At 46.3% G+C, this 24,091-nt stretch overlaps 1 protein-coding gene across 18 annotated transcripts in view; it reads right to left on the bottom strand.

Annotated features, from left to right (window-relative positions):
* pleca (plectin a) overlaps positions 1-24,091 on the bottom strand; it is a 143,578-nt gene that overhangs the window by 33,231 nt on the left and 86,256 nt on the right. For 9 of the 18 annotated variants that reach the window (XM_061741258.1, XM_061741261.1, XM_061741259.1 and 6 more), the window contains 12 exons: positions 22,422-22,436; positions 20,247-20,336; positions 17,152-17,229; positions 16,983-17,075; positions 13,615-13,781; positions 8,556-8,671; positions 7,959-8,065; positions 7,768-7,887; positions 7,587-7,682; positions 5,897-6,024; positions 5,377-5,470; positions 5,124-5,278 (listed from right to left, as the gene is read on the bottom strand). In XM_061741258.1, coding sequence (XP_061597242.1) covers positions 5,124-5,278; positions 5,377-5,470; positions 5,897-6,024; positions 7,587-7,682; positions 7,768-7,887; positions 7,959-8,065; positions 8,556-8,671; positions 13,615-13,781; positions 16,983-17,075; positions 17,152-17,229; positions 20,247-20,336; positions 22,422-22,436 — 1,259 coding nt within the window. The remainder of the gene's footprint in view (positions 1-5,123; positions 5,279-5,376; positions 5,471-5,896; positions 6,025-7,586; positions 7,683-7,767; positions 7,888-7,958; positions 8,066-8,555; positions 8,672-13,614; positions 13,782-16,982; positions 17,076-17,151; positions 17,230-20,246; positions 20,337-22,421; positions 22,437-24,091) is intronic. The other 9 variants (XM_061741260.1, XM_061741262.1, XM_061741272.1 and 6 more) reach the window with 1 other exon arrangement.

Genomic DNA, 24,091 nt, shown 5'->3' with positions numbered 1-24,091 from the left:
AAGACGGTTGCAGGTATCTAAGACGGTTGCAGGTATCTAAGACGGTTGCAGGTATCTGAGACGGTTGCAGGTATCTAAGACGGTTGCAGGTATCTAAGACGGTTGCAGGTATCTGAGACGGTTGGAGGTATCTGAGACGGTTGGAGGTATCTGAGACGGTTGCAGGTATCTGAGACGGTTGCAGGTATCTGAGACGGTTGCAGGTATCTGAGACGGTTGCAGGTATCTGAGACGGTTGGAGGTATCTGAGACGGTTGCAGGTATCTGAGACGGTTGGAGGTATCTGAGACGGTTGGAGGTATCTAAGACGGTTGGAGGTATCTAAGACGGTTGGAGGTATTTAAGACGGTTGCAGGTATCTAAGACGGTTGCAGGTATCTAAGACGGTTGCAGGTATCTAAGACGGTCGCAGGTATCTAAGACGGTTGGAGGTATTTAAGACGGTTGCAGGTATCTAAGACGGTTGCAGGTATCTAAGACGGTTGGAGGTATCTAAGACGGTTGGAGGTATCTGAGACGGTTGCAGGTATCTAAGACGGTCGCAGGTATCTAAGACGGTTGCAGGTATTTAAGACGGTCGCAGGTATCTAAGACGGTTGCAGGTATCTAAGACGGTCGCAGGTATCTAAGACGGTTGGAGGTATTTAAGACGGTTGCAGGTATCTAAGACGGTTGCAGGTATCTAAGACGGTCGCAGGTATCTAAGACGGTTGCAGGTATCTAAGACGGTTGCAGGTATCTAAGACGGTCGCAGGTATCTAAGTGTGTCGCAGGTATCTAAGACGGTCGCAGGTATCTAAGACGGTTGGAGGTATCTAAGACGGTTGCAGGTATCTAAGACAGTTGCAGGTATCTGAGACGGTTGCAGGTAACTGAGACGGCTGCAGGTATCTAAGACGGCTGCAGGTATCTAAGACGGTCGCAGGTATCTAAGACGGTTGCAGGTATCTAAGACGGTCGCAGGTATCTGAGACAGTTGAAAGTATCTAAGACGGTTGCAGGTATCTGAGACGGTTGCAGGTATCTAAGACGGTTGCAGGTGTCTGAGACGGTTGCAGGTATCTAAGACGGTTGCAGGTATCTAAGACGGTTGCAGGTATCTGAGACGGTTGGAGGTATCTGAGACGGTTGGAGGTATCTGAGACGGTTGGAGGTATCTGAGACGGTTGGAGGTATCTGAGACGGTTGCAGGTATCTAAGACGGTTGCAGGTATCTGAGACGGTTGCAGGTATCTAAGACGGTTGCAGGTATCTAAGACGGTTGCAGGTATCTAAGACGGTTGCAGGTATCTGAGACGGTTGCAGGTATCTGAGACGGTTGCAGGTATCTGAGAAGGTTGGAGGTATCTGAGACGGTTGCAGGTATCTGAGACGGTTGCAGGTATCTGAGACGGTCGCAGGTATCTAAGACGGTCGCAGGTATCTAAGACGGTCGCAGGTATCTAAGACGGTTGCAGGTATTTAAGACGGTTGCAGGTATCTAAGACGGTTGCAGGTATCTAAGACGGTCGCAGGTATCTAAGACGGTTGGAGGTATTTAAGACGGTTGCAGGTATCTAAGACGGTTGCAGGTATCTAAGACGGTTGCAGGTATCTAAGACGGTTGCAGGTATCTAAGACGGTCGCAGGTATCTAAGACGGTTGCAGGTATCTAAGACGGTTGCAGGTATCTAAGACGGTCGCAGGTATCTAAGACGGTTGGAGGTATTTAAGACGGTTGGAGGTATCTAAGACGGTTGCAGGTATCTAAGACGGTTGGAGGTATCTAAGACGGTTGGAGGTATCTGAGACGGTTGCAGGTAACTGAGACAGTTGCAGGTATCTAAGTGTGTCGCAGGTATCTGAGACGGTTGCAGGTATCTAAGACGGTTGGAGGTATCTAAGACGGTCGCAGGTATCTAAGACGGTTGGAGGTATCTAAGACGGTTGCAGGTATCTAAGACGGTTGCAGGTGTCTGAGACGGTTGCAGGTATCTAAGACGGTTGCAGGTATCTGAGACGGTTGGAGGTATCTGAGACGGTTGGAGGTATCTGAGACGGTTGGAGGTATCTGAGACGGTTGGAGGTATCTGAGACGGTTGCAGGTATCTAAGACGGTTGCAGGTATCTGAGACGGTTGCAGGTATCTAAGACGGTTGCAGGTATCTAAGACAGTTGCAGGTATCTAAGACGGTTGCAGGTATCTAAGACGGTTGCAGGTATCTGAGACGGTTGCAGGTATCTAAGACGGTTGCAGGTATCTGAGAAGGTTGGAGGTATCTGAGACGGTTGCAGGTATCTAAGTGTGTCGCAGGTATCTAAGTGTGTCGCAGGTATCTAAGACGGTCGCAGGTATCTAAGACGGTTGGAGGTATCTAAGACGGTTGCAGGTATCTAAGACAGTTGCAGGTATCTGAGACGGTTGCAGGTAACTGAGACGGCTGCAGGTATCTAAGACGGTCGCAGGTATCTAAGACGGTCGCAGGTATCTAAGACGGTCGCAGGTATCTGAGACAGTTGAAAGTATCTAAGACGGTTGCAGGTATCTGAGACGGTTGCAGGTATCTAAGACGGTTGCAGGTATCTGAGACGGTTGCAGGTATCTAAGACGGTTGCAGGTATCTAAGACGGTTGCAGGTATCTGAGACGGTTGGAGGTATCTGAGACGGTTGGAGGTATCTGAGACGGTTGGAGGTATCTAAGACGGTTGCAGGTATCTAAGACGGTTGCAGGTATCTGAGACGGTTGCAGGTATCTAAGACGGTTGCAGGTATCTAAGACGGTTGCAGGTATCTAAGACGGTTGCAGGTATCTAAGACGGTTGCAGGTATCTGAGACGGTTGCAGGTATCTAAGACGGTTGCAGGTATCTGAGACGGTTGGAGGTATCTAAGACGGTTGCAGGTATCTGAGACGGTTGCAGGTATCTAAGACGGTTGCAGGTATCTAAGACGGTTGGAGGTATCTGAGACGGTTGGAGGTATCTGAGACGGTTGCAGGTATCTGAGACGGTTGGAGGTATCTGAGACGGTTGCAGGTATCTGAGACGGTTGGAGGTATCTAAGACGGTTGCAGGTATTTAAGACGGTTGCAGGTATCTAAGACGGTCGCAGGTATCTAAGACGGTTGGAGGTATTTAAGACGGTCGCAGGTATCTAAGACGGTTGCAGGTATCTAAGACGGTCGCAGGTATCTAAGACGGTTGCAGGTATCTAAGACGGTTGCAGGTATCTAAGACGGTCGCAGGTATCTAAGTGTGTCGCAGGTATCTAAGACGGTCGCAGGTATCTAAGACGGTTGGAGGTATCTAAGACGGTTGCAGGTATCTAAGACAGTTGCAGGTATCTGAGACGGTTGCAGGTAACTGAGACGGCTGCAGGTATCTAAGACGGTCGCAGGTATCTAAGACGGTCGCAGGTATCTAAGACGGTCGCAGGTATCTGAGACAGTTGAAAGTATCTAAGACGGTTGCAGGTATCTGAGACGGTTGCAGGTATCTAAGACGGTTGCAGGTGTCTGAGACGGTTGCAGGTATCTAAGACGGTTGCAGGTATCTAAGACGGTTGCAGGTATCTGAGACGGTTGGAGGTATCTGAGACGGTTGGAGGTATCTGAGACGGTTGGAGGTATCTGAGACGGTTGCAGGTATCTAAGACGGTTGCAGGTATCTGAGACGGTTGCAGGTATCTGAGACGGTTGCAGGTATCTAAGACGGTTGCAGGTATCTAAGACAGTTGCAGGTATCTAAGACGGTTGCAGGTATCTAAGACGGTTGCAGGTATCTGAGACGGTTGCAGGTATCTAAGACGGTTGCAGGTATCTGAGAAGGTTGGAGGTATCTGAGACGGTTGCAGGTATCTGAGACGGTTGCAGGTATCTGAGACGGTCGCAGGTATCTAAGACGGTCGCAGGTATCTAAGACGGTCGCAGGTATTTAAGACGGTTGCAGGTATCTAAGACGGTTGCAGGTATCTAAGACGGTCGCAGGTATCTAAGACGGTCGCAGGTATCTAAGACGGTTGGAGGTATTTAAGACGGTTGCAGGTATCTAAGACGGTTGCAGGTATCTAAGACGGTCGCAGGTATCTAAGACGGTTGCAGGTATCTAAGACGGTCGCAGGTATTTAAGACGGTCGCAGGTATCTAAGTGTGTCGCAGGTATCTAAGACGGTTGCAGGTATCTAAGACGGTTGCAGGTATCTGAGACGGTTGGAGGTATCTGAGACGGTTGGAGGTATCTGAGACGGTTGGAGGTATCTGAGACGGTTGCAGGTATCTGAGACGGTTGCAGGTATCTAAGACGGTTGCAGGTATCTAAGACGGTTGCAGGTATCTAAGACGGTTGCAGGTATCTGAGACGGTTGCAGGTATCTAAGACGGTTGCAGGTATCTGAGACGGTTGCAGGTATCTGAGACGGTTGGAGGTATCTAAGACGGTTGCAGGTATCTGAGACGGTTGCAGGTATCTAAGACGGTTGCAGGTATCTAAGACGGTTGGAGGTATCTGAGACGGTTGGAGGTATCTGAGACGGTTGCAGGTATCTGAGACGGTTGGAGGTATCTGAGACGGTTGGAGGTATCTAAGACGGTCGCAGGTATCTAAGACGGTCGCAGGTATCTAAGACGGTCGCAGGTATCTAAGACGGTCGCAGGTATCTAAGACGGTTGGCGGTATCTAAGACGGTCGCAGGTATCTAAGACGGTTGCAGGTATCTAAGACGGTCGCAGGTATCTAAGACGGTCGCAGGTATCTAAGACGGTTGCAGGTATTTAAGACGGTTGCAGGTATCTAAGACGGTTGCAGGTATCTAAGACGGTCGCAGGTATCTAAGACGGTCGCAGGTATCTAAGACGGTCGCAGGTATCTAAGACGGTTGGAGGTATTTAAGACGGTTGCAGGTATCTAAGACGGTTGCAGGTATCTAAGACGGTCGCAGGTATCTAAGACGGTCGCAGGTATCTAAGTGTGTCGCAGGTATCTAAGACGGTCGCAGGTATCTAAGACGGTTGGAGGTATCTAAGACGGTTGCAGGTATCTAAGACAGTTGCAGGTATCTGAGAAGGTTGCAGGTAACTGAGACGGTTGCCATCTCCAACGTGACCACCAGGTGTCAGTAAAGGACCAAAGGGCATATTGTCTCGCACCTGCGGTACATCTGCTCGGCCTGCAGGTGGCGTCCGTCCTTGAGCAGCTGGACGTCGTTGAAGAGGAGGCGGATCATCCCCTCCGCCTTCTCCAGGTCCGCCTCCACCTCTCCGGTGTGCTGAGGAGGTTTCCCGGAGCTCATCGTCCTCACGTCCTGCAGGACGGAGGAGAAACGGCGCCGGTGAGTGACAGGTCCCCTCGTTGCCCCTGACGACAGGTTTGTGTTTGCATCCCGGGACGTCTCCAACTCACCGCCTGTAGCAGCGTCTCCACCTGGTTGAGCTGCTCCTCACAAACCCCCGACTCCATCTGGACTTTACTGACGACCCTCTGAAGCCGCTCCAGCCTGCAGGGGACGAGGGGGGGGGGGGGTCAAAGGTCGCGGTCACATAAACCCATGAAATAGAGGACAATCATCCCACTCACTCAGCTCTCGGGCGGAACAGTAACTTTAGCGAGTATCCCTGATGCATGAAGGCCATGGTCGGCGTCTCCGTCCCCCAGAGACGGTACGAGTCTCTGGAGCCCGGAGAGAAGCAGCCGCTGAGGCCACGCCCCCCCCACCATATGACCAGGAAAGCGTTGCCGTGGTTATCATGAGTTGTCATGAGTCCCCACCCCAAGAAACCGTAACTAAGGACAACACCGGCGAGGCGTTAGTCACCGGGGGATGAGTCACTGCCGAGCCGGGAACCAGCCGGGTTTCCCCCTCGTGGTTTTCTGTCGGAGCGGTTGCCCTGGTAACGGGGGGATCATGTGACGTCCTAGTTACCTCTCGAACTCGGTCCTGAGGAGGCGCTCCCGCTCCAGGATGGCGACGTGCAGCCGACCCCACTCCTTCTCCACGTCGAAGGGATGGTAGCCGGGGGGAACCTTGACCTGGCCGGCCTGGACGGCGCCCTGCGGGGTCAGAGCACACCCACATCACTCCGTGCTCCGCCTCCATGAGCCACCAGACCACGGCGTCTGCAGGTCTGACTTTTTAATACCATTTTCAAACTAAATTTAAGACCAAAAAGACAAATCCAGCGCTGAGGTCGAGGTTGCCAGATCTGACAGTTTCCAGCTCAGACGTGATGTAAAACCCACCAAAATTATGCCAAACCAGCCCAAATCATACATTCTCTATGTTAAAACCATCAATTATTAAACGCGGAATACATTTCAAGCTTCACAACACCACTAATTGGCCAAAAATAATTAAAAAAAAAATTTAATAAATTATTTTTAATAATATATTTTTTTATTATTACATTTCTTTTCAAAAAAAGTTCAGGCTCCAAACAAAGACTATAATTAAACTGTGTCATGTTTTGGGTCTCTGGAAAGTGCCTAGAGACACCTTCTGTTGTAATAGATGATATATTAGTAAAATTGAACTTAAAAAGAAATGAAATTGAGTAGATTAAAGCAAATAAAATATGTTATTGTGTTTATTGTGTATTGCTGAGGTCGAGGTTGCCAGATCTGACAGGTTCCAGCCCAAACACGATGTAAAACCCACTGAAATGATGACAAACCAGCCCAAATTAAACATTCTCTATGTTAAAACTGTCAATTATTAAACGTGGAATAGATTTCAAGCTTCATAACACCACTAGCCCAAGAAAGTTCAGGCTCCAAACAAAGACCACAATTAAACTAAGTAGATTAAAGCAAATAAAATATCAGTGAGTTTATTGTGTACGTTTCTACTTTTTTCTGCCATAATGGAAACTTTTTTGTTAATAATTTCTCCTAAATATTTTGTAAAAACCAGGAAAAGCAGCCCAGATTTTATCATCCCGCCCAATTGGACTGAAACCCGAGTAACCTGGCAACCCTGACTGAGGCGTCTAACAACCGGTAAACAGGTTTATTTCTCCTCAAAACTATTTAATAAACTTTTCCTTTTCAAAGTTTCCCTTTTAATGATGACTGGATAAATTACCTCTAAAATTATTTTAATATTTTTTTTTAAATTATTATTATATTATTTTTCAAAAATAGGTTCAGGCTCCAAACAAACACTATAATTAAATTAGGTCATGTTCTGGGTCCCTGGAAAGCGCCTAGAGAGAACTTCTGGTGTAATAGACGCTATACAAGTAAAATTGAATTGAAAAAGAAATTAAATTCAGTTGATTAAAGCAAATAAAATGTTTCTACGTTTCTCTGCCATAATGTAAACTTTTTTGTTGATAATTTCTCCTAAATATTTAGTAAAAACCAGGAAAAGCAGCCCAAATATATATTTTTCAGCCCAATTGGGCTGAAACCTGCCAAACCTGGCAACACAGATTTAGAACGTCCACAGGAGATTCTCCTCAAAATGATGAAATAAACTTTTTAATGATGACTGGATACAGTCCCTCTAAAAGTAAGACCCTTGGATTTAGATTTAAGACATTTAAAGGCCTTATTTTTGCAAAAATTTAGTCTTTAGCAGATTCGACTTGGGCGGAGTCAAGGCGGGGTCTCACCTCGAAGGACTTGAAGATGTGTTTGGAGCGGTTCTTGTCGGCCTCTTTGGCAGGAAGCTCTGTCTCCTTGTACTTCAGGAACTGCCTCCAGAGAACCTGCAGAGGTGAGAGAGATGGGCGTGGTCACCGTTAGCCTCGCCACCGCCGCCGCAGCGAGCCTCGGCCTGCAGCGTCTCCTCACCTCGACCTCCTCGTAGCTGCTGGGGAACCTCCTCTCCTCGAAGACCAGGACGTGGTGGCGGATCCACTGCAGCAGCATGGTCACCACCTCGTAGTACTCCTGCCAGCGCAGCTCCAGCTCCTGCAGACGAGGCGTTAGAGCGTTAGCAAGGCGCCGCAGCACGTCGGCGAGGACGGGAGGCGAGGACTTACGTTGGCCTTGACGCCGTCCTGGACGTCCGGGACCCTCGGCATGGCGTCGTACAGCGAGGACACGTACGTGATGATGGATTTCTCATCCGGATGAGGAACATCCACATCTGCAGAGAGACGGCGTATTCACGTTTTAAATTTAAAGACACTGTGAGTGCGTTTACATGGGAAGTTTAATTCCTCTTTAATTCAGAATTAAAATTAAATCCGATTTAAAATGAGTAAAAATTACCATGTAAACATCTAATTCCGAATGAAAATGGCCATTCCAAATTAAACTTAATTCCGAAGTAAGTGGCTGGTTTATTCCGATTTTAAATCCGAATAGAGTAATTCCACGATCATGTATACACTCATGCCGTTTTAAATAAATTCCGCTCTTTCTGCGCTGCTCGTTCCCTCGCCCGTCTGTTGCCATGACGCTTATTTTCCCGCGCTGGGCTTGTTTTCGAAACAAAGTTTCAAAATGGCAGCACGCAGTAAACGGTGGTCAAGAGCAGAGACGATTTATTTAATAAATAGCTTGGAGGACCTGGAAATAATTAAAAGAACAGATGGCAGGAAACATAAAATGTTTCCGGCTCAGACCCGACTCACCTTCAGGGTCCAGCAGCCGGGTGACGCCCAGCTCCCTCTCAGCCACGCTGAAGGCCTGCTCCAGGTTCTCCTGGTTGGTCTGCCGGTAGACCTGACTCATGTCGATCAGAGCGGGCCTGCAGGACAAACAGAAGCAGATTCACACATCAGAACAACCTGCTGCAGGGAAACAATATAAACATTTATCTGGAGATTATTTGGAGGTTTTGATGCCGAAATCTGAAACAGCTACAAAACTCTGCCACTTTATTCGGTGCATCTGTGACATCACAGACCCGGAGCCCCGCCCCATATCCATCCTCTATTTGCTGCATCAGGAAGATTTGAAGATGCGACGGATTTTAAAAAGATGCAAACCCTGGAGAAAAGGGGGAGGAGTCATCTGCTCGACTCCGCCCCCTAACAACCAGCTGCAACCAACAAAAATGTGGGGAAATGGTTTCAAAACGGTGGATTCTCCAGCTGAGCATGTCGTTAACGGTCTCAGTTTAAAAAAAAAAAGAGATGATATGTCTTATTTAACGTTGTTGCCCACTGATGCGCTCAGGAACGGCCTTTTGGACGCTTATGGCACTTTTCCACCAGCGCCTACTCATCTCAACTTGGCCTGGTTTCTTTTCCATAACAATTCAGCACCTGGAGCAGAAGTAGGAGGTTGGAGTGAAGCTGCTGTGACGTATTTGATTGTGTGATCTAAACGAAGAAGACAACAACACTAAAGATGTAGAACATGGAGGAGATGATATATGTGCGGCTGGGTCTGTGGCTTGTGTTCCATATCAAGTTAAAATATGAGAGAGAGAAAGAAGCTTCAAGCGGCAACGCTTTTTAATGTTTTTAGTTTGTCTCGGCGCTGCTGAAAAGTCCGTTGGTACCCGCAAGCAGCTATGAAGTGACAGAGCTCCTGGTAGATCTGATCGTTCCTTATCGCCCGTCTAGATCCCTTTTTAATTCTCTCCTCAGCACCAGGTTTATGAACATCTGCACCTCAGAGTTGGATCACCAAACAGACTTCTGCTGCCGTTGCTGGTGGAATAAAATGAACAAGAAGCCGCCGTCAGAGTCGCTCTTTCTCTGATGTCACATCCTGACGTCTGACTCCCAATCGGTGGCCTGTAGAGTGATGACATCACAGCCCGACTCAGCCGCTTAGAACCTCAGCAGAGTAGCTACAGAAAAGTATCTACTTAGTAGGTTAAACCCCTAGTGGGAAAGCACCAAACCGAGCCGAGCCGAGTAGGTACGAGTGAAAAATCGCCATTATTTTCCCCATTTTCTCCATAAAAAGTCCCAAATTGTCGAGAACAAAACAGGTCCGAGACCCCGAATGAACCAGAAAGAAAAGTCACTGGGGGTAGATCTGCCTCCCGGGGAAGGCAAGCGAAAACACGACTCCCCGACAGAGTGGATCAGAAGATGGTTTTATACCTCAGGTGGAAACGTGCAGCAACAAGCAGAAGCATCTCAAACCTCCCAGACAGAAAAACCCCCTCAAGCCCGGAGATCACTCCCAATACCCGTACGGTCGCTCGCCGCCCCGCGCCTCTCCGCCCCGGCAGGCCCGCCTGTAGGAGCGCCGCTCCCGGCTCAGGTGGAGGACCCGAGGCTCCGGCCCCCAGTCCTGGTCCTGGGAACCCCCGGAGCCCCGGGAGCTGGACCGGGCCCCGAGGCCGCGGGAGTCCCGGTCCGAGTCCAGGGAGCTGTCGATGGGGACGTCCTCGCACATCATGATGACCCGCTCCTCCAGGTCGCTGGCGGAGCCGGCGGTGCTGCTGGAGGCGCTGGGCAGGCGCCGCTTGGGCCGGAGCTTCCTCTTCAGCCTGAACATCGTGTCCTGAAGGTTCTGAAGTCCCAACTCAAACGAACTCAGATCCAGCCGCCTCTCCCGTTACGACCTCATTGTCCTCAAAAGCCTCGCTGAAGCTGTGAACACCGTCTCCTCCTCCCGGGCGGAGGAATCTGCGGCGGATGCAGGAGTTCTGCCGCGACCTGTCAAGCGTAGCTCCAGGGAACCTTTTTGTTCTTCGAGTGAAACTATGAGGGAGACGTCTGAACTCGACTTTCAGGACAATAGAGCATCAGAGCTTCGTTTTAAGACATTTCTCGCCTCTTTTTCACTTTTATCTCATCCTGGTTATTCACTTATCGGATAACCTGAAAGTGTCTTATCAGGCGAGACGTCCAACTTTCAGGCCGGCGTTTATCTGATCAGCTTCCGGGATCAATATCTCGGGTGTGGACAGGAAGATGGCGGCGTCCGACTCAACCCGTCTGATCGATCGTTGATGTCAGAGCGGAAGACTTGTAGTCCAGACCGCTTAAACCGAGACCAAGACCATAAAGTATCCAGACCAGGACCAAGACCGAAGTCAAGACCAAGAACCAAGACAGACCAAGTCAAGACAAGACAAGACCAGAGAGTATCAAGATCAAGACCAGGACCAGTTCAGCTCAAGACCGAGACCAAACCTAGTTATTTCCTGATCCTGCATGATTGTAGAACATCATCCTGGTTCAGATAGTTTCCATATGAGCTTGTATTCAACTGCAGCACAATAACACAGAGAAGTGGATGATGATGTTGAACTCACTATAAATGTTTTCATCCATCAGCTGAGATCAGATATGTGTGGCGACTGCACTACCGCTATTTCTACACTATGGAGGATTGACTCCAGTGCTTTTAAGGATTGACACGACCACGCCCGCCGATAGGGGGGGACAAACGGGTCTGTTGTCCCGGGCCCAGGGTAGTGGGGGGCCCAGAACTGGGCCCTCATTAATTTTTTTTTTTTTTTTTTCATTAAATTATGGAATCATTTTTCAAAATGTTTCAAAATATGCCTATTTTGAAAAATATGTAGTATTTGAGTTACATAAAAGCTTGTTATTTGTTTTCTTCCTAATTGTCCTTGAAATAGTGGTCAAGAACCCCCCCACCCCCAACACAAAAATGGTTTGGCCGCTGATCAAAATTTGATGTTATCATTTAATTTGAAGTTCAGTGCGCTCAAAATGTCCGGTCAGCACAAGTCCGGTGCTCAGAAAAGAAGAGAAAAGAGAAGAAGAGAAGAAGAAAATAGAGGCCTCAGAGATTCTCTAAGATAAAATAAGAAATCCTTTAATAGTCCCCCAGAGGGGAAATTTCCAGATTACAGCAGCAAAGGGGATAGTGCAAAACACAAGAGGCATCAATATTACACAATAATAATAAGAAGGAGAAGAAGAAGAAGAAGAAGAAGAAGAAGAAGAAGAAGAAGAAGAAGAAGAAGAAGAAGAAGAAGAAGAAGAAGAAGAAGAAGAAGAAGAAGAAGAAGAAGAAGAAGAAGAAGAAGAAGAAGAAGAAGAAGAAGAAGAAGAAGAAGAAGAAGAAGAAGAAGAAGAAGAAGAAGAAGAAGAAGAAGAAGAAGAAGAAGAAGAAGAAGAAGAAGAAGAAGAAGAAGAAGAAGAAGAAGAAGAAGAAGAAGAAGAAGAAATACACAAATATTTTAAAAATGGTGGTGATGGTGAAGCTGGAATTAATAAAGTCAGCGTAGAGCAAGGTAAGAAACAGCAGCCAACGTTTACCAACCTTGTAACTTAACCTAACTGGCTAGCTCTAATGTTAACGTCCATTAGCTTGTATAAAAACCTGAAGAGCAGAGGGAGAGGAGAGGAAGAGGGAGAAGGAGAGATCCGGGCGCAGGGGGGCCCGTCTTAGATTATTTTGTCCGGGACCCAGGCAAGACTGTCAGCTGGCCTGGACACGACTACTAACTAGTCCCAAAGTCCTAATATTAAAGACTGAAATTACACTATTTACCATTATAGTAATCAGATTACACTGAAGAACTGCGGATCAGCAGATTCTGTCACCAGGATCGATACGGAGGGGATTTGGCCAGATCTGAAGTTTCTGAGCGTGAATATGAGGAGGGACGTAAATGAAGGACCGGTTCAGGTTCAGACCGGACTGAAGGTGGAACCCCAGCAGACAACGACAGTTTGAGTCGTAGAAGATGCTCTAAATTGGAAAACGGCTGTAAACATTCTGTTGGGTTTGTATGAAAATGGCTTTTCAAAATAAAACAAAGATGTTTTATGTCCCAGATGTTTTAATGTCCATCCTCCCGTCGTCCTGATTTACTGGAACCGCTCCTCATTCTGTCCCGACAAGTCGGGTGGGAGGTGATAAATCAAGACAGCATTCCTGTCCTTTAACCTGTCCTTTAACCCCAGAGAAACAGAACAATAAAGGAAAGAGAGGCAACAATGTGAAATATGTAAGGGGTCGGAAAGAAGACCTCTGAAATGTGAATAAAGTTCTTTCGCTGCGAAGTCTGGACACGTTTAGGGAACCAGGAGAGGTGCTTCAACCCAACACGTCTGATCGATCGTTGATGTCAGAGCGGTGGACTTAGTCAAGACCACCTACACCGAGACCGAGACCAGAGAGTATCAAGACTAGGACAAGACCAAGTCAAGACCAAGAACAAGTAAAGACCCAGACAAGACCAAGACCAGAGAGTATCAAGGCCAAGACAAGACAGTATCAAGGCCAAGACAAGACCAAGACCAGAGAGTATCAAGGCCAAGACAAGACCAAGACAAGACAGTATCAAGGCCAAGACAAGACCAAGACCAGAGAGTATCAAGGCCAAGACAAGACAGTATCAAGGCCAAGACAAGACCAAGACCAGAGAGTATCAAGGCCAAGACAAGACCAAGACCAGACAGTATCAACACCAAGACCAAGACCAAGACCAAGATGTAAATGAAGGTCCGGTTGAGACCGGACTGAAGCTAAAACCTGAGCAGACTTCGGACGACGACAGTTCAGGAACAACAAGATGCTCTACATCTGGAAAGGGGCTGTAAACATTCTGTTTTGTTTGTATGAAAATGGCTTTTCAAAATAAAAGAGAAAGAAAGAGATGCAACAATGTGAAATATGCACCAGGCAGACCTCTGAAAGATGAATAAAGTTCTATCTCTGCGAAATCCGGGCATGTTTATGGAACCAGTACAGGTGCTTCTGGGTAATATCCACCCCAGCTGTCAATCACGGGCCAGGCCTCACCTGTGCTTGTGCACGATGGCGCTGAAGAGCCGGCCGTCTCTCCAGTTGGTGGTGAAGTTGTCGCAGCGAAGGCCTTGGTACCCCTCCACCATCCGCTGGGACCACAGCAGCAGCTTCTCCTTGGCCGTCATGTCGTCGGACTGGCCGTTCACCTGGATGTCCGAGATCTGCGGAGGAGAGGCACTTCGTTTACGTCTCTGACATGTTTATTACACTTTTAAAAAGGTAACGGACGGTCACTTAAAACCAACAGTTGAATGTCCGGGTGCAGAGAGGCTCCTTCACAGTTACACGATCAGCAGTAAACCATGCTGATATGCAGTTTACTGTGGTTTTAAATTAAATTGAAACGCTGATGTGGATGTGGCTCGTTTTTTATTAAAAATGGCGTTATGAAGCAAAAACAGACTCGTGTGGCCGGATTCTTAAAGCTCTGAGCTCTAAGATGAAAATCAATCAAATGAATGAACGTTTATCAAAGAAAAAATAAAATAAAAATCGCCTTTTTGTCCGAGATCTGCAGAGGACAGGACGCTTTATTTACGTCTCTAACATGTTTATTACACTTTTAAAAAGGGGTCCAGACTGACATCAATGAGCGCATGATGACATCACACCATCAGCAAGTAACAGACGGTCACTTAAAACCAGCAGTTGAATATCCGGGTGCAGAGAGGCTCCTTCACAGTTACACGACCAGCAGTAAACCATCATCGGCTGATATGCAGTTTACTGTGGTTTTTCTCCAATAAAGTTGAAACGCTGTCATGGATGTGGCTCGTTTTTGATTAAAAATGGCGTTATGAAGCAAAAACAGACTCATGTGGCCGGATTCTTAAAGCTCTGAGCATTAAGATGAAAATCAATCAAATGAATGAACGTTTATCAAAGAAAAAAAAAATATATAAAAAATTGCCTTTAACTGAATCACGATGGATCCCCTTTAAATGCTATATTACACACTGAGACAAAAGAGCCACAAAAAACACTTAGCTGAGGGTCCAGCGAAGACCGCAGTACCACCGCCCCCACTAGAGGTGATGAAAACCATCTTTCTGTTGGATTTACCTTCGGATATTAAAATGTAGAGGACCTGATGATGAATGAGGGGGGTTACTGTGGCCCTCCTGACCCATGAACGTCCATGTGATGTACTGCCCCCGCTTCGCCTGTAGTGGTGTTACTACATAGTGTGCCTTTAAATTCCTCATCATGGTTTGAGGAGGATGATGGTTTCAGCTTCTTGCTGGTTTCTCTCAGATTTCCTTTTCAACCCGTCTGGATCTCCCGGATGTTATGTTGAGGTTTTTGAAATCTCGACCCCCCCCGCTTCAGGGCGACAAAAGGAAGGCCAAAGCTACGTTTTCTCATATTTTCTGTTTATTATCGAAGCGGTTAAATTACCGGTCGGAGGGCAGAGAGAAACTTTCCACATTTCCCTGATTTCTTCCAGACCCTGGATGAGTCACGTCGTAAACCTCAGAAGACTCGCTCCGAGAGCACATGACGGCCATAAAACTCCCTTTTCAGGGAGGGAAAAAAAACCAACACAAATGCGTTTTTGATTATGCAAACAAAAAATAAAAAAATCACAAGAGCGGACAACGGACTCTTTGAACGGCTGATCTTATAAAGTTACAGTTTAAACTCCTAACTAAACTTGTCAGGGTGATGGACGCCTGAAGCTGGAGGTTCTGAGTCATAATCACACGCTACCGAAAACGTTTGTGTCTCATTAGAGGAAACAAGGAGAGCATCAGTCGGGTCGTAATCAGATCAGGCGTCTATTATGGTCTGCTTCGTGTAGCACGAGGACGGAGCTCCAAACTCAATCACGATGCATGTTTCGTGATGAATCATCCACCTGCCGAGTCACGAAGGGGCTCCGGAGATCGGATCCAGATGAGGATCAGACGAACTGATGGTTCTGACGGGTCCCTGGAAACCGCTGCGGCTCGGTAACCATGGCTACCGTGTTACTGTTTCAGCTGGTGAGTCACAGCAGAACCAATAATTTGACCAACACACATTTTTCTTCTTTTCTGACAGGAAGGGTGGAGTTAAAAATAAAAAAGGCCCCTTTCTTCCTTCTGCATTTTTCCCCAGAGAATGGAAACCTCAGCGCCGCCGCGGGTTTAGAGTGACTCAGTGTATGGAAACAGGACCTCCACCCTGGACAGAGGAACCCCAGAGTTAACCCTCCGTGGCCCAAAGCACCCGCAGGAAACTCTCCATTGTTTGGTTTTAATGAAAAAACATCTGTGAGCTGATTTACTGCAGGTTGGTGTTTTCTCAGGTTTTCCACCAACCGGATTGTGAGATCGTTCAGGTCTTTGAGCCGGCGTCCTCAGGGAACCACTGAGTCACGCCGACATGGTCATTATACCCGTTATAGCGCTGCAAAGCCTCCCAAAACCAACCCGCCTGCTGGACCAGAACTGCTGAGTCAGCAGATCCCAGAGCAGGACGCGGCGCTCGCCGTCGTCGCACAACAACAAATACAACAACAACAACAACAACAACATCCTGATTGTTTAACAAATAAACCGAATGAATTATAACTGGTTCCGGCTACAAACGGTATCAAAAAGTTAGTGTCTGCATTAATGATGAGGTGCAGCGGTACGTTGGGTCCTGAGGTGTGGACACAACGATGGCGCCGTGTTGACCGAAGACATGACTGAATGACATGACAGAAGAAATGGCTTAAGACATGACTTAAAGGGGACCTATTATGAAAAACACATTTTTCTTGTTTTAACATATATAAAGTGGTCTCCCCTCACCCTGCCATCACAGAGAAGGACTAAAGCAACCAAATTCTGCAGTGTCTGTTCACCCCGCCTGGAGGATCCTTCCAGTGTCATGTGACTTTTACGAGCCGTTCAGATTTGCGCATTTTCGTTACGTCACCAAAATGCAAACCACGCCTCGGTCTCTTCCGCTGCTGAAACCCTAACTAACTCCGCCGGCCGGAGTGTCCGCCATTGTTTGGAAGCGGTGGCTGTTTCAACAACGAGGGACAGTAGAAATTAGGTTTTGCATCGACGCTTACCCTCATAAAAGGATCAGTACGGACCCGGCAACTGCACAGGAGTCAGCGGTAAGTGAAGTTATTTTTTTATGTTATTTATATTTGTCTAAAAGTATGATCTTTGCATGGGCTAAGTATTTAGCTTAGCTCCGGTGTAACAAAGACCAAATCTTTGTTATCTGCCTTGAAGAAGGCCTACATGGCTGAAACATGTTGGCAATTTTAACTTTTTCTAAGCCATGATTTAATAAAGGCTTTTTCTCTCGGCTCTGGACCGTCAACCAAACCTGGGTAGGAGGAAGTTGAGTATTTCACTGAAAGTGTCCAACGTTACCTGGAAGTGAAGGATGATGGTCCATATCAGCCCCAGCGTCAGCTTGGGGTTTCCATCTGCGATGTCATCATTCCTGATGTTGACCAGTTTGACCTGCAAGTGTTCAGATAATTCAGCCAACTGCTGGGGAAAGGCATGCTGAGACATTGAGACGAGCAGAGACACCGACCTGTCTGTGTTTGAGAAAGTCCAGAGCGATCTGGACGTTCTGCAGCTTGTGGAAGCGCATCCTCCCCTTCTCCCGAGGCTGCGAGGGAACAGAAGACACGGACATGAAGACGAGGGAACCGGCCGGGCTTCAGCGGTCCGACCGGCCGGGGGAACGTTGCTCCAGTGACCCAAAGATCTACTCTACTGGTTCTTCATATCATGGTGTTGCAAATTTGAAGTTGGGTTTCAAATTCTGCTGGTGTGCGATCAAAGCGTTTGGACCTTGATCGGGTCTAGATCTACCCCGGAGTGCATCAGAGGCCCCGCCCACATGTCTGCGGGTGAAAGCGTGACGATAGATGACGGACGTTTCTCTGTGTTTCTGCACCCAGAAGGTCCTCAGGTCCTCGGGGAGCAGACAACAGCTCGTCCGGCTCGTTTAACCAGTTCTGTCGGTTCTGATGAGGTCTTCCTGCTGCTCCGGTCCAGAGGATTCAACCGGCACCTGCGGTTACTAGACCCGCCAAGGACGGCCGTGACATGCAGCTGGTCGTGCCTCACGTTCTCTTGCACAAGTCATCAACATATCAGGTTGCGGTGATCAAACTATTGATAAAGTGATTCAGGAGCTCGTGCTTAACCCCAGAAGTTGATCATTGATTAATGATTGTTCTCTCCGGTCTTGAACGTAGGCACCCCAACCCCACCCTGAAACCCCGCCCCCAAACCCCACCCCCAAAAATGCAGTGATCCGAACTTTGACTTTTCCTTTCTTTGCAGACAGTATGAACACATTTTTGAATCAATTTTTACATTTTACGTCTGCATCGGAATAATTTTTCAAAAAGTTGGGTCAATTTAGCACCAATAAGAAGGTTAAAGTAAACAATCCTGATTGTTTTTCCACATCGCTGATGAGGCGGGTGGTTGTTGAGGTGATGTAGTAACCGGGGTTATAATAATTAACGAAAACTAAGACTAAAACTGAAACTACAAGTGGAAAAATAATAAAAATTAAAAACTAAAGCTCAATAAAAACTAACAGTTAAAATGAAAAGCTTACTGGAACAAAAAAGAACTGCTGGAAAAAAAGTACTTTGTTTTCATTCCGTGCCTAGTTTTGCTCTTTTTTTGGCTTCATATTTTAGACGATTTTTTTATTTCTAATTCTAATTACTCAAAATAATGAATAAAGGACTTTTGTACGGCATTGTTAACAGGATTTAGTCGCTTAAAAACTGAAACCGAGATTCAACTGAAGCTAAAACAACTGACGTGCTCGTTAAACTAACTAAAACTGATCTGAAATAATCAAAAACTGGTAAAAGAAATAAAAACAAAAAGAAAGATATGAAGGAATGAGTGTATTTCTCCTTCGATGGTATTATTATAAATAACGCAGACGAGAACGATCTGATTGGTATCGGCCAAAAATGATTATTGATTCAATACCAGCGTTATTCTTCATTTTGATTTTGTTTAATAACAAATTAAACATTTAGTTTTTAATTAACATAAGAAATAAACTACTTAATAAATAAATGTCTCCGGATGTTTATCTACACGGTGAAATCCGCATTTTCATTGGTCGATGGCAGCTGCTCATGCATCGTTCTGGTTCTGCTATGACATCACTTCCTGTTCATACTGCCGGCAGACCAACAAAAGTCAAAGTAAGAATGGCCCAACTTTGTCTGATGTGACTAAGAAACAAACTAATATATCAAAAGTGAAAAAGCTTTTTTCTGTTATGAGATAAATGTTTAGTTATGAATCTCTGATCACTAAGAAATGGCTCCAATCAAAGCTCTTCGTTCACCTGCCGGCTCGCTGATCAAATGGAGGACGGCGATGTTGACAACAAAAAGGAAGAATAAACAAGGGGGGGTGTGACTGCCATCATGCACTACCCAGCAGCCACCGGGGATGGCGGCGCATGCCACGCCCGAGGAGGCGGGCGCCACTCACCAACCGCACGCTCCTCACAACGTCGCGTTCCCTCGGCTACAGCGCGAGCGCGGGGGTAGAGGGAGGGGCAAAGGTCAAAGGTCAGCAAAACGGAGAATCAGAGAAAAGGAAGAGAAAGGAAATCAGGGCTGAAACAAGTCAGTGCAGAGAGGTTACAAGATGGAAGCAGAGAATGAAATTAGTGTTTTAGAGTTATGTCCCTGGAAGTACGGAAGAGTATTAGGGCCAAGCAGGAGAAAAAATATTTAAGAGGGGAAGATTTTTTTTTATTGCACTTGGAGAAAAAAGTCGAAATGTCAAGAAAAAAGTCAAAATGTCAAAATTAATGTTGAAACACGATTGAGAAAAAAGTTGAAATGTCGAGAATAATGTTGAAATACAATTTCGAGAAAAAAGTCAAAATGTCTCTTCTGGCCCATTAAATCCAGTTAGGAGAGCGACTGATGCAGCAGCCGTAACTAACTAACTAACTAACTAACTAACTAACTAACTAACTAACTAACTAACTAACTAACTAACTAACTAACTAACTAACTAACTTAAATCCTTGGAGCGTAACGTTAAGGGTACGTTTCTGAATGCAACTGCATATGTGTGATATGCGTTTCAAATCAATGTGGTAAAGCCACAGTCACATGCACCTTTTGTTATAGTCTCAGAAGATTGACTTTATTCTCAACATTTGAACTTTTTTATTGAAATTGTACTTCAGCATTAATCTCGACATTTTAACTTTTTTCTCAACATTTCGACATTTTTCGCGAAATTGTACTTCAACATTAATCTCAACATTTCAACTTTTTTCTCAACATTTTGACTTTTTTCTCGAAATTGTACTTCAACATTAATCTTGACATTTCGACTTTTTTCTTGACATTTCAACTTTTTTCTCGAAGTGCATAATGAAAAAGAAAATCTTTCTCCTCTAAAATATTATTTTTATTTTTCTCTTGCCTGGCCCTAATACTCTTCCGTACTGAAGGGACTCAAGTAACAAGACTAACAAGTCAGTAAACGCATGCAGAAGTAGAGAATATTAGACACAGGTAAACACTTAGAGCAGCAGGTAAAGCTAGCGGGGATGACCGGAGAGACGGGGCGGGTTGGGGGGGTGGGGTCTCTGCCGAAGTGGCCCCAGAAGCTCACCAGAGTGTCCCCGGAGAGGACCTCCAGCAGGGAGATGAGGTTGTGTCCATCTCTGAGGTCCTCGTACAGGTCGACGATGTGTCTCTGCGCCTGCGGAGATAAAGACACGCCGGTTCTTTAGAGTCACACCGATATCTCACACACCACACATCACATCCAGGACCAGAACTCAAGCCCTCCTGGACCAGAAAAGAACATAAACAATGTCAGACACACCAGAGCAAGCCTGCAGTCGCCATCGCCGTGGGAACAGTTTGGTTCGTATGGTTTTTAGGGCTGAGACGTATCGGTTCACTTTCATTTAGATTAATGTTACCCCTTTTCCACCAAACCGGTTCCAGTGCTGGTTCTGGTTCACAACTCGATAAAACTTGGGAACCAGCTGAGAACCGGTTTGTTTTTCTACAGCTCAGTGCTAAGGGGAGCCGCGTCATTACGTTGCTGCAAACGTCAGTTACCTCGCTGCGTCTATAACCCATAGCTACAACCGCAGAAGCATTTATTAATTCATCTTAAAATGGTTCAGCGGTGTGCTCTGGGTCTGGGCTCGTAAAAGAGAGAACCACAGGGAATACATTTCATCCCTTAACCAATGGTAAATTACGATAAATGTCTGCTCTGGATTAATGTGGACGGCCACACCTTCCACCATGCTATCAGCTAAACTAATCAAAAGATCTTGTTTTTGCCAAAAACCTCTGTTTATTAAACTCCACGGTACCTGAAGTGTTCCTTTTTATTTATATCTAGTTGCTGTTGATTTTCTTTGGTACAATAATTGATGTTAAACCCCATGTTTACAATGGAAGTGGACGGGAAAGATGACAGTTTTGTCAGTTCTTGACAAAGGGTCAATCGGACATTTTAAGACGGAGGTCGTTGGAGACTGACTCACTCTTGGAGGCCTGGTGGCGCGAAGAGGAACTGCAGCTTCTCTTAGTTCTGCAAGGCCGAGATTAAAACCGCGAAAGCACATTTTTTTCCTGCATTAAGATATTCAAAGATAATTCTGCAGGAGGTAGAAAAAATGGTCGAAGGCAGCGTGGGGGATCAAAAGTTAAAAACACAAGCTGTTAGCGCACAACCGGCCTGAGCTGAGCTGTTTTTACACAATAAGACTGGAATTTCCTGGAAAGTTCCTGGAGGGGCTTCGTGTGAGGTGAGAGTAAAGCTGGGCATACACTGTGCGATATTTTAAATCGTATGAGACTGCCCCATCTCACACTCGCACTGAGCATCATTTTTAGACAAAACAAAGAACGCATACTGCAAAAGTTGTGTCTCGGCGGAGGAACCCGGAGTCCCAGCAAAATGAGAAAAGAAAAAAGAGTTGTTCCGAACAGCAGACAGCACACACAGTAAAGGCTGATTTATGGTTCCGCGTTACACCAACGCAGAGCCTACGGCGCGGGGTACGCGGCGACCCGCACCATACGTGGAAATGCGGTCTTTTTTTGCTATTGAAACATGATTTGTAATGTGAATTTGCAACACTTAAACTACAAATAATAGTTTTTTGACGTGACATCAGAGATTGTGCATGCTTTCTGTGAAAGGATGAGGTAAATCGGATCGCAGCTGCTTCAACTGTGCGATGCCTTCACGAGGAACGACCAGGATTTCAAACACGCTCGATTTTCTTGCGACCTCACGATTTGTGATCGGGAGCTCGTCGTGAGGTGTTAATCTCTCGTCGTTACCCCACGTACACTGCACGAGGCACGAGCAACGATTGGGTCAAAATCGGGCCCGATCAAAAAAAAGTCGCATGACTGGAAAATCGGCTCAAAACGAGCCGATAATCGCACAGTGTATGCCCGGCTTAACGTTTACTCAGGACTCCAGGAGGAGACCGGACCCCCACCACTCACGAGCAAAGCATTGTCATGTGTACGCCCCCGAGTGGCCAGAACTGGTACTGCAACCTGGAGGGAAAATCGTTTTAAAATCGTCGACAGGTTTTGGCTGCGAACTAAATCCTCTGCTGTCCCTGAAATCATCTAAAACATTTTTAAGTCGAGTCGGGGAAGATCCTGGAGGGGCGGAGTTTCGCAGAGACGTCTGCTCGGCTCGCGGACAGAAAAACACGGAGGGGTTAAACGAAGGGGGGGGGGGAAGGTCAAAGGTTAGCAGCAAAACAGAGACATGCAGCAGAAATGACTGGCCTCCACCTACCTCCGCCTTCCAGTGCTGACGGGAAAAAGGGTGGAGGAGGGCAGGAGGAGGGATGGAGAGAAGAAACAGCTTGATGTAAGAAGATGGAAAACTTCAGGAGGGAACAGACGTTTGATTTGACATCACAAACGGAGAGTTTGGCCTTTCGGTCTTTTCTGTTCACGTAATCATGCTTCTTTCCTTGAGATTAAATCACTTTTATTTGTGGAACATAAAAAGGCATTCTGAATAAAACAGAAGCAACCCTGTGTTTCTACAGAGAGATGCAAGACTTTAGAGGAGAGGGCAGTTCTGGCGAAGCTGACCAGCCGGGCCTCGCGCTCCAGTCCCATGACTCTGCAGGGACCACGAGTTTGGAAACGGCTCCGGGGCATCGGGGTCGCCCCAGACGAGTCGGGGGGGTTTCCGACTAATAAACAGCTGACTCATGATGACTAATCACATAACGCCTAGCCCCGTCACGATTGGTCGGTTCTGCAGGTTGCGTACCGGTGGAAATGAGATTGGGAGTTGTTTTTATGTTTTATATTTATATTGTTTTCTATTTTTTTCATGTTTTATGTTTTTTTGTTTTTATTTATTTTATTTTTTTTAGTTGGGCCACTCGCATTCAGAGTGAATGGGAGGGGCATCAGACCCGGAGTTTTACTCCTCGGTTACAGATTCGGGGTTTTGGTTCCCGGATTTCGTACATTCAGCGTTGAGTCGGCGCCACAAACGGGTGCGACCGGCGTTCGGCCCGGCGAGCAAATGTAGAACCTTGACGGATGAGGTCCAGGTTCTGTTGTCGTGGAGACGGAGTGAAGTGAAATGATGTGAACGATGTCGACCAGGGCCGGCCCAAGCCTCTATGGGGCCCTAAGCAAAATGTGATTTTGGGGCCCTCTATTACTGCCAATAATACTGATTATTGATCATTCACACACCCACTATAAACTTATTTCATGTTCTTCCATGTCATTACAAATACACCTGTAAAACTAGATGGAAGAACTTTTTGTTGTAGTTAGATTGTAATCCACAGGGATTAAGACCATGGAAGCAAACAACAGATTAACAAATTTGCAGAAAAATCTTTCAATTAATATTTATCAAAGTCAGCAACTGTCCCTACTGGCCACACAGAGAAGATAAAAGGTCAAAGAGCTGCACAGTTGCAGCAGTGTTGTTTCCATCATCCTATTGTCAGCCTGGCATGTTTTTACTCATCTATGGTTTTTAATCTGAAATGGGAGCAAATTCAGCTACAAGAGCGGCCTGGGGTTGATTTACACTTAATATTTAAATGACATAGTACTAAGTGTGTTACTGAGTGTCATCTACAGTGTAGGCCTGCTAAAAGAAACACAATAATCAAATAAATCATTTATACACCATTTACTGTAAACATGTTATCTACTTTATTTTTGGTTTTAAATAAACTGCAACAGCAATGTGCAAAAACAATTTGACAACAAAGTACTACAAAAACTAGAACTATAATTGTGTTTCAACCGTGCTCGGCATCTGTTATAATAATAATAATTACATTTTTTATTTTATTTTTTTTTTACTCTTGGGGGCCCTAAGCAGCCGTTTGTTTGCTTTGGCTTGGGCTGGCTCTGATGTCGACGTAGATGTAAAGCTGCAGCAGGTCCTCATGTAGCAGCACCCCCGTCCTGAAGGTGGCG

This window comes from Cololabis saira, chromosome 15 (assembly GCF_033807715.1).
Source record: "Cololabis saira isolate AMF1-May2022 chromosome 15, fColSai1.1, whole genome shotgun sequence".
Classification (NCBI taxonomy): domain Eukaryota; kingdom Metazoa; phylum Chordata; class Actinopteri; order Beloniformes; family Belonidae; genus Cololabis; species Cololabis saira.
Note: the sequence above shows the minus strand (reverse complement) of the source record. Positions and strands in the feature narration are given on the sequence as shown.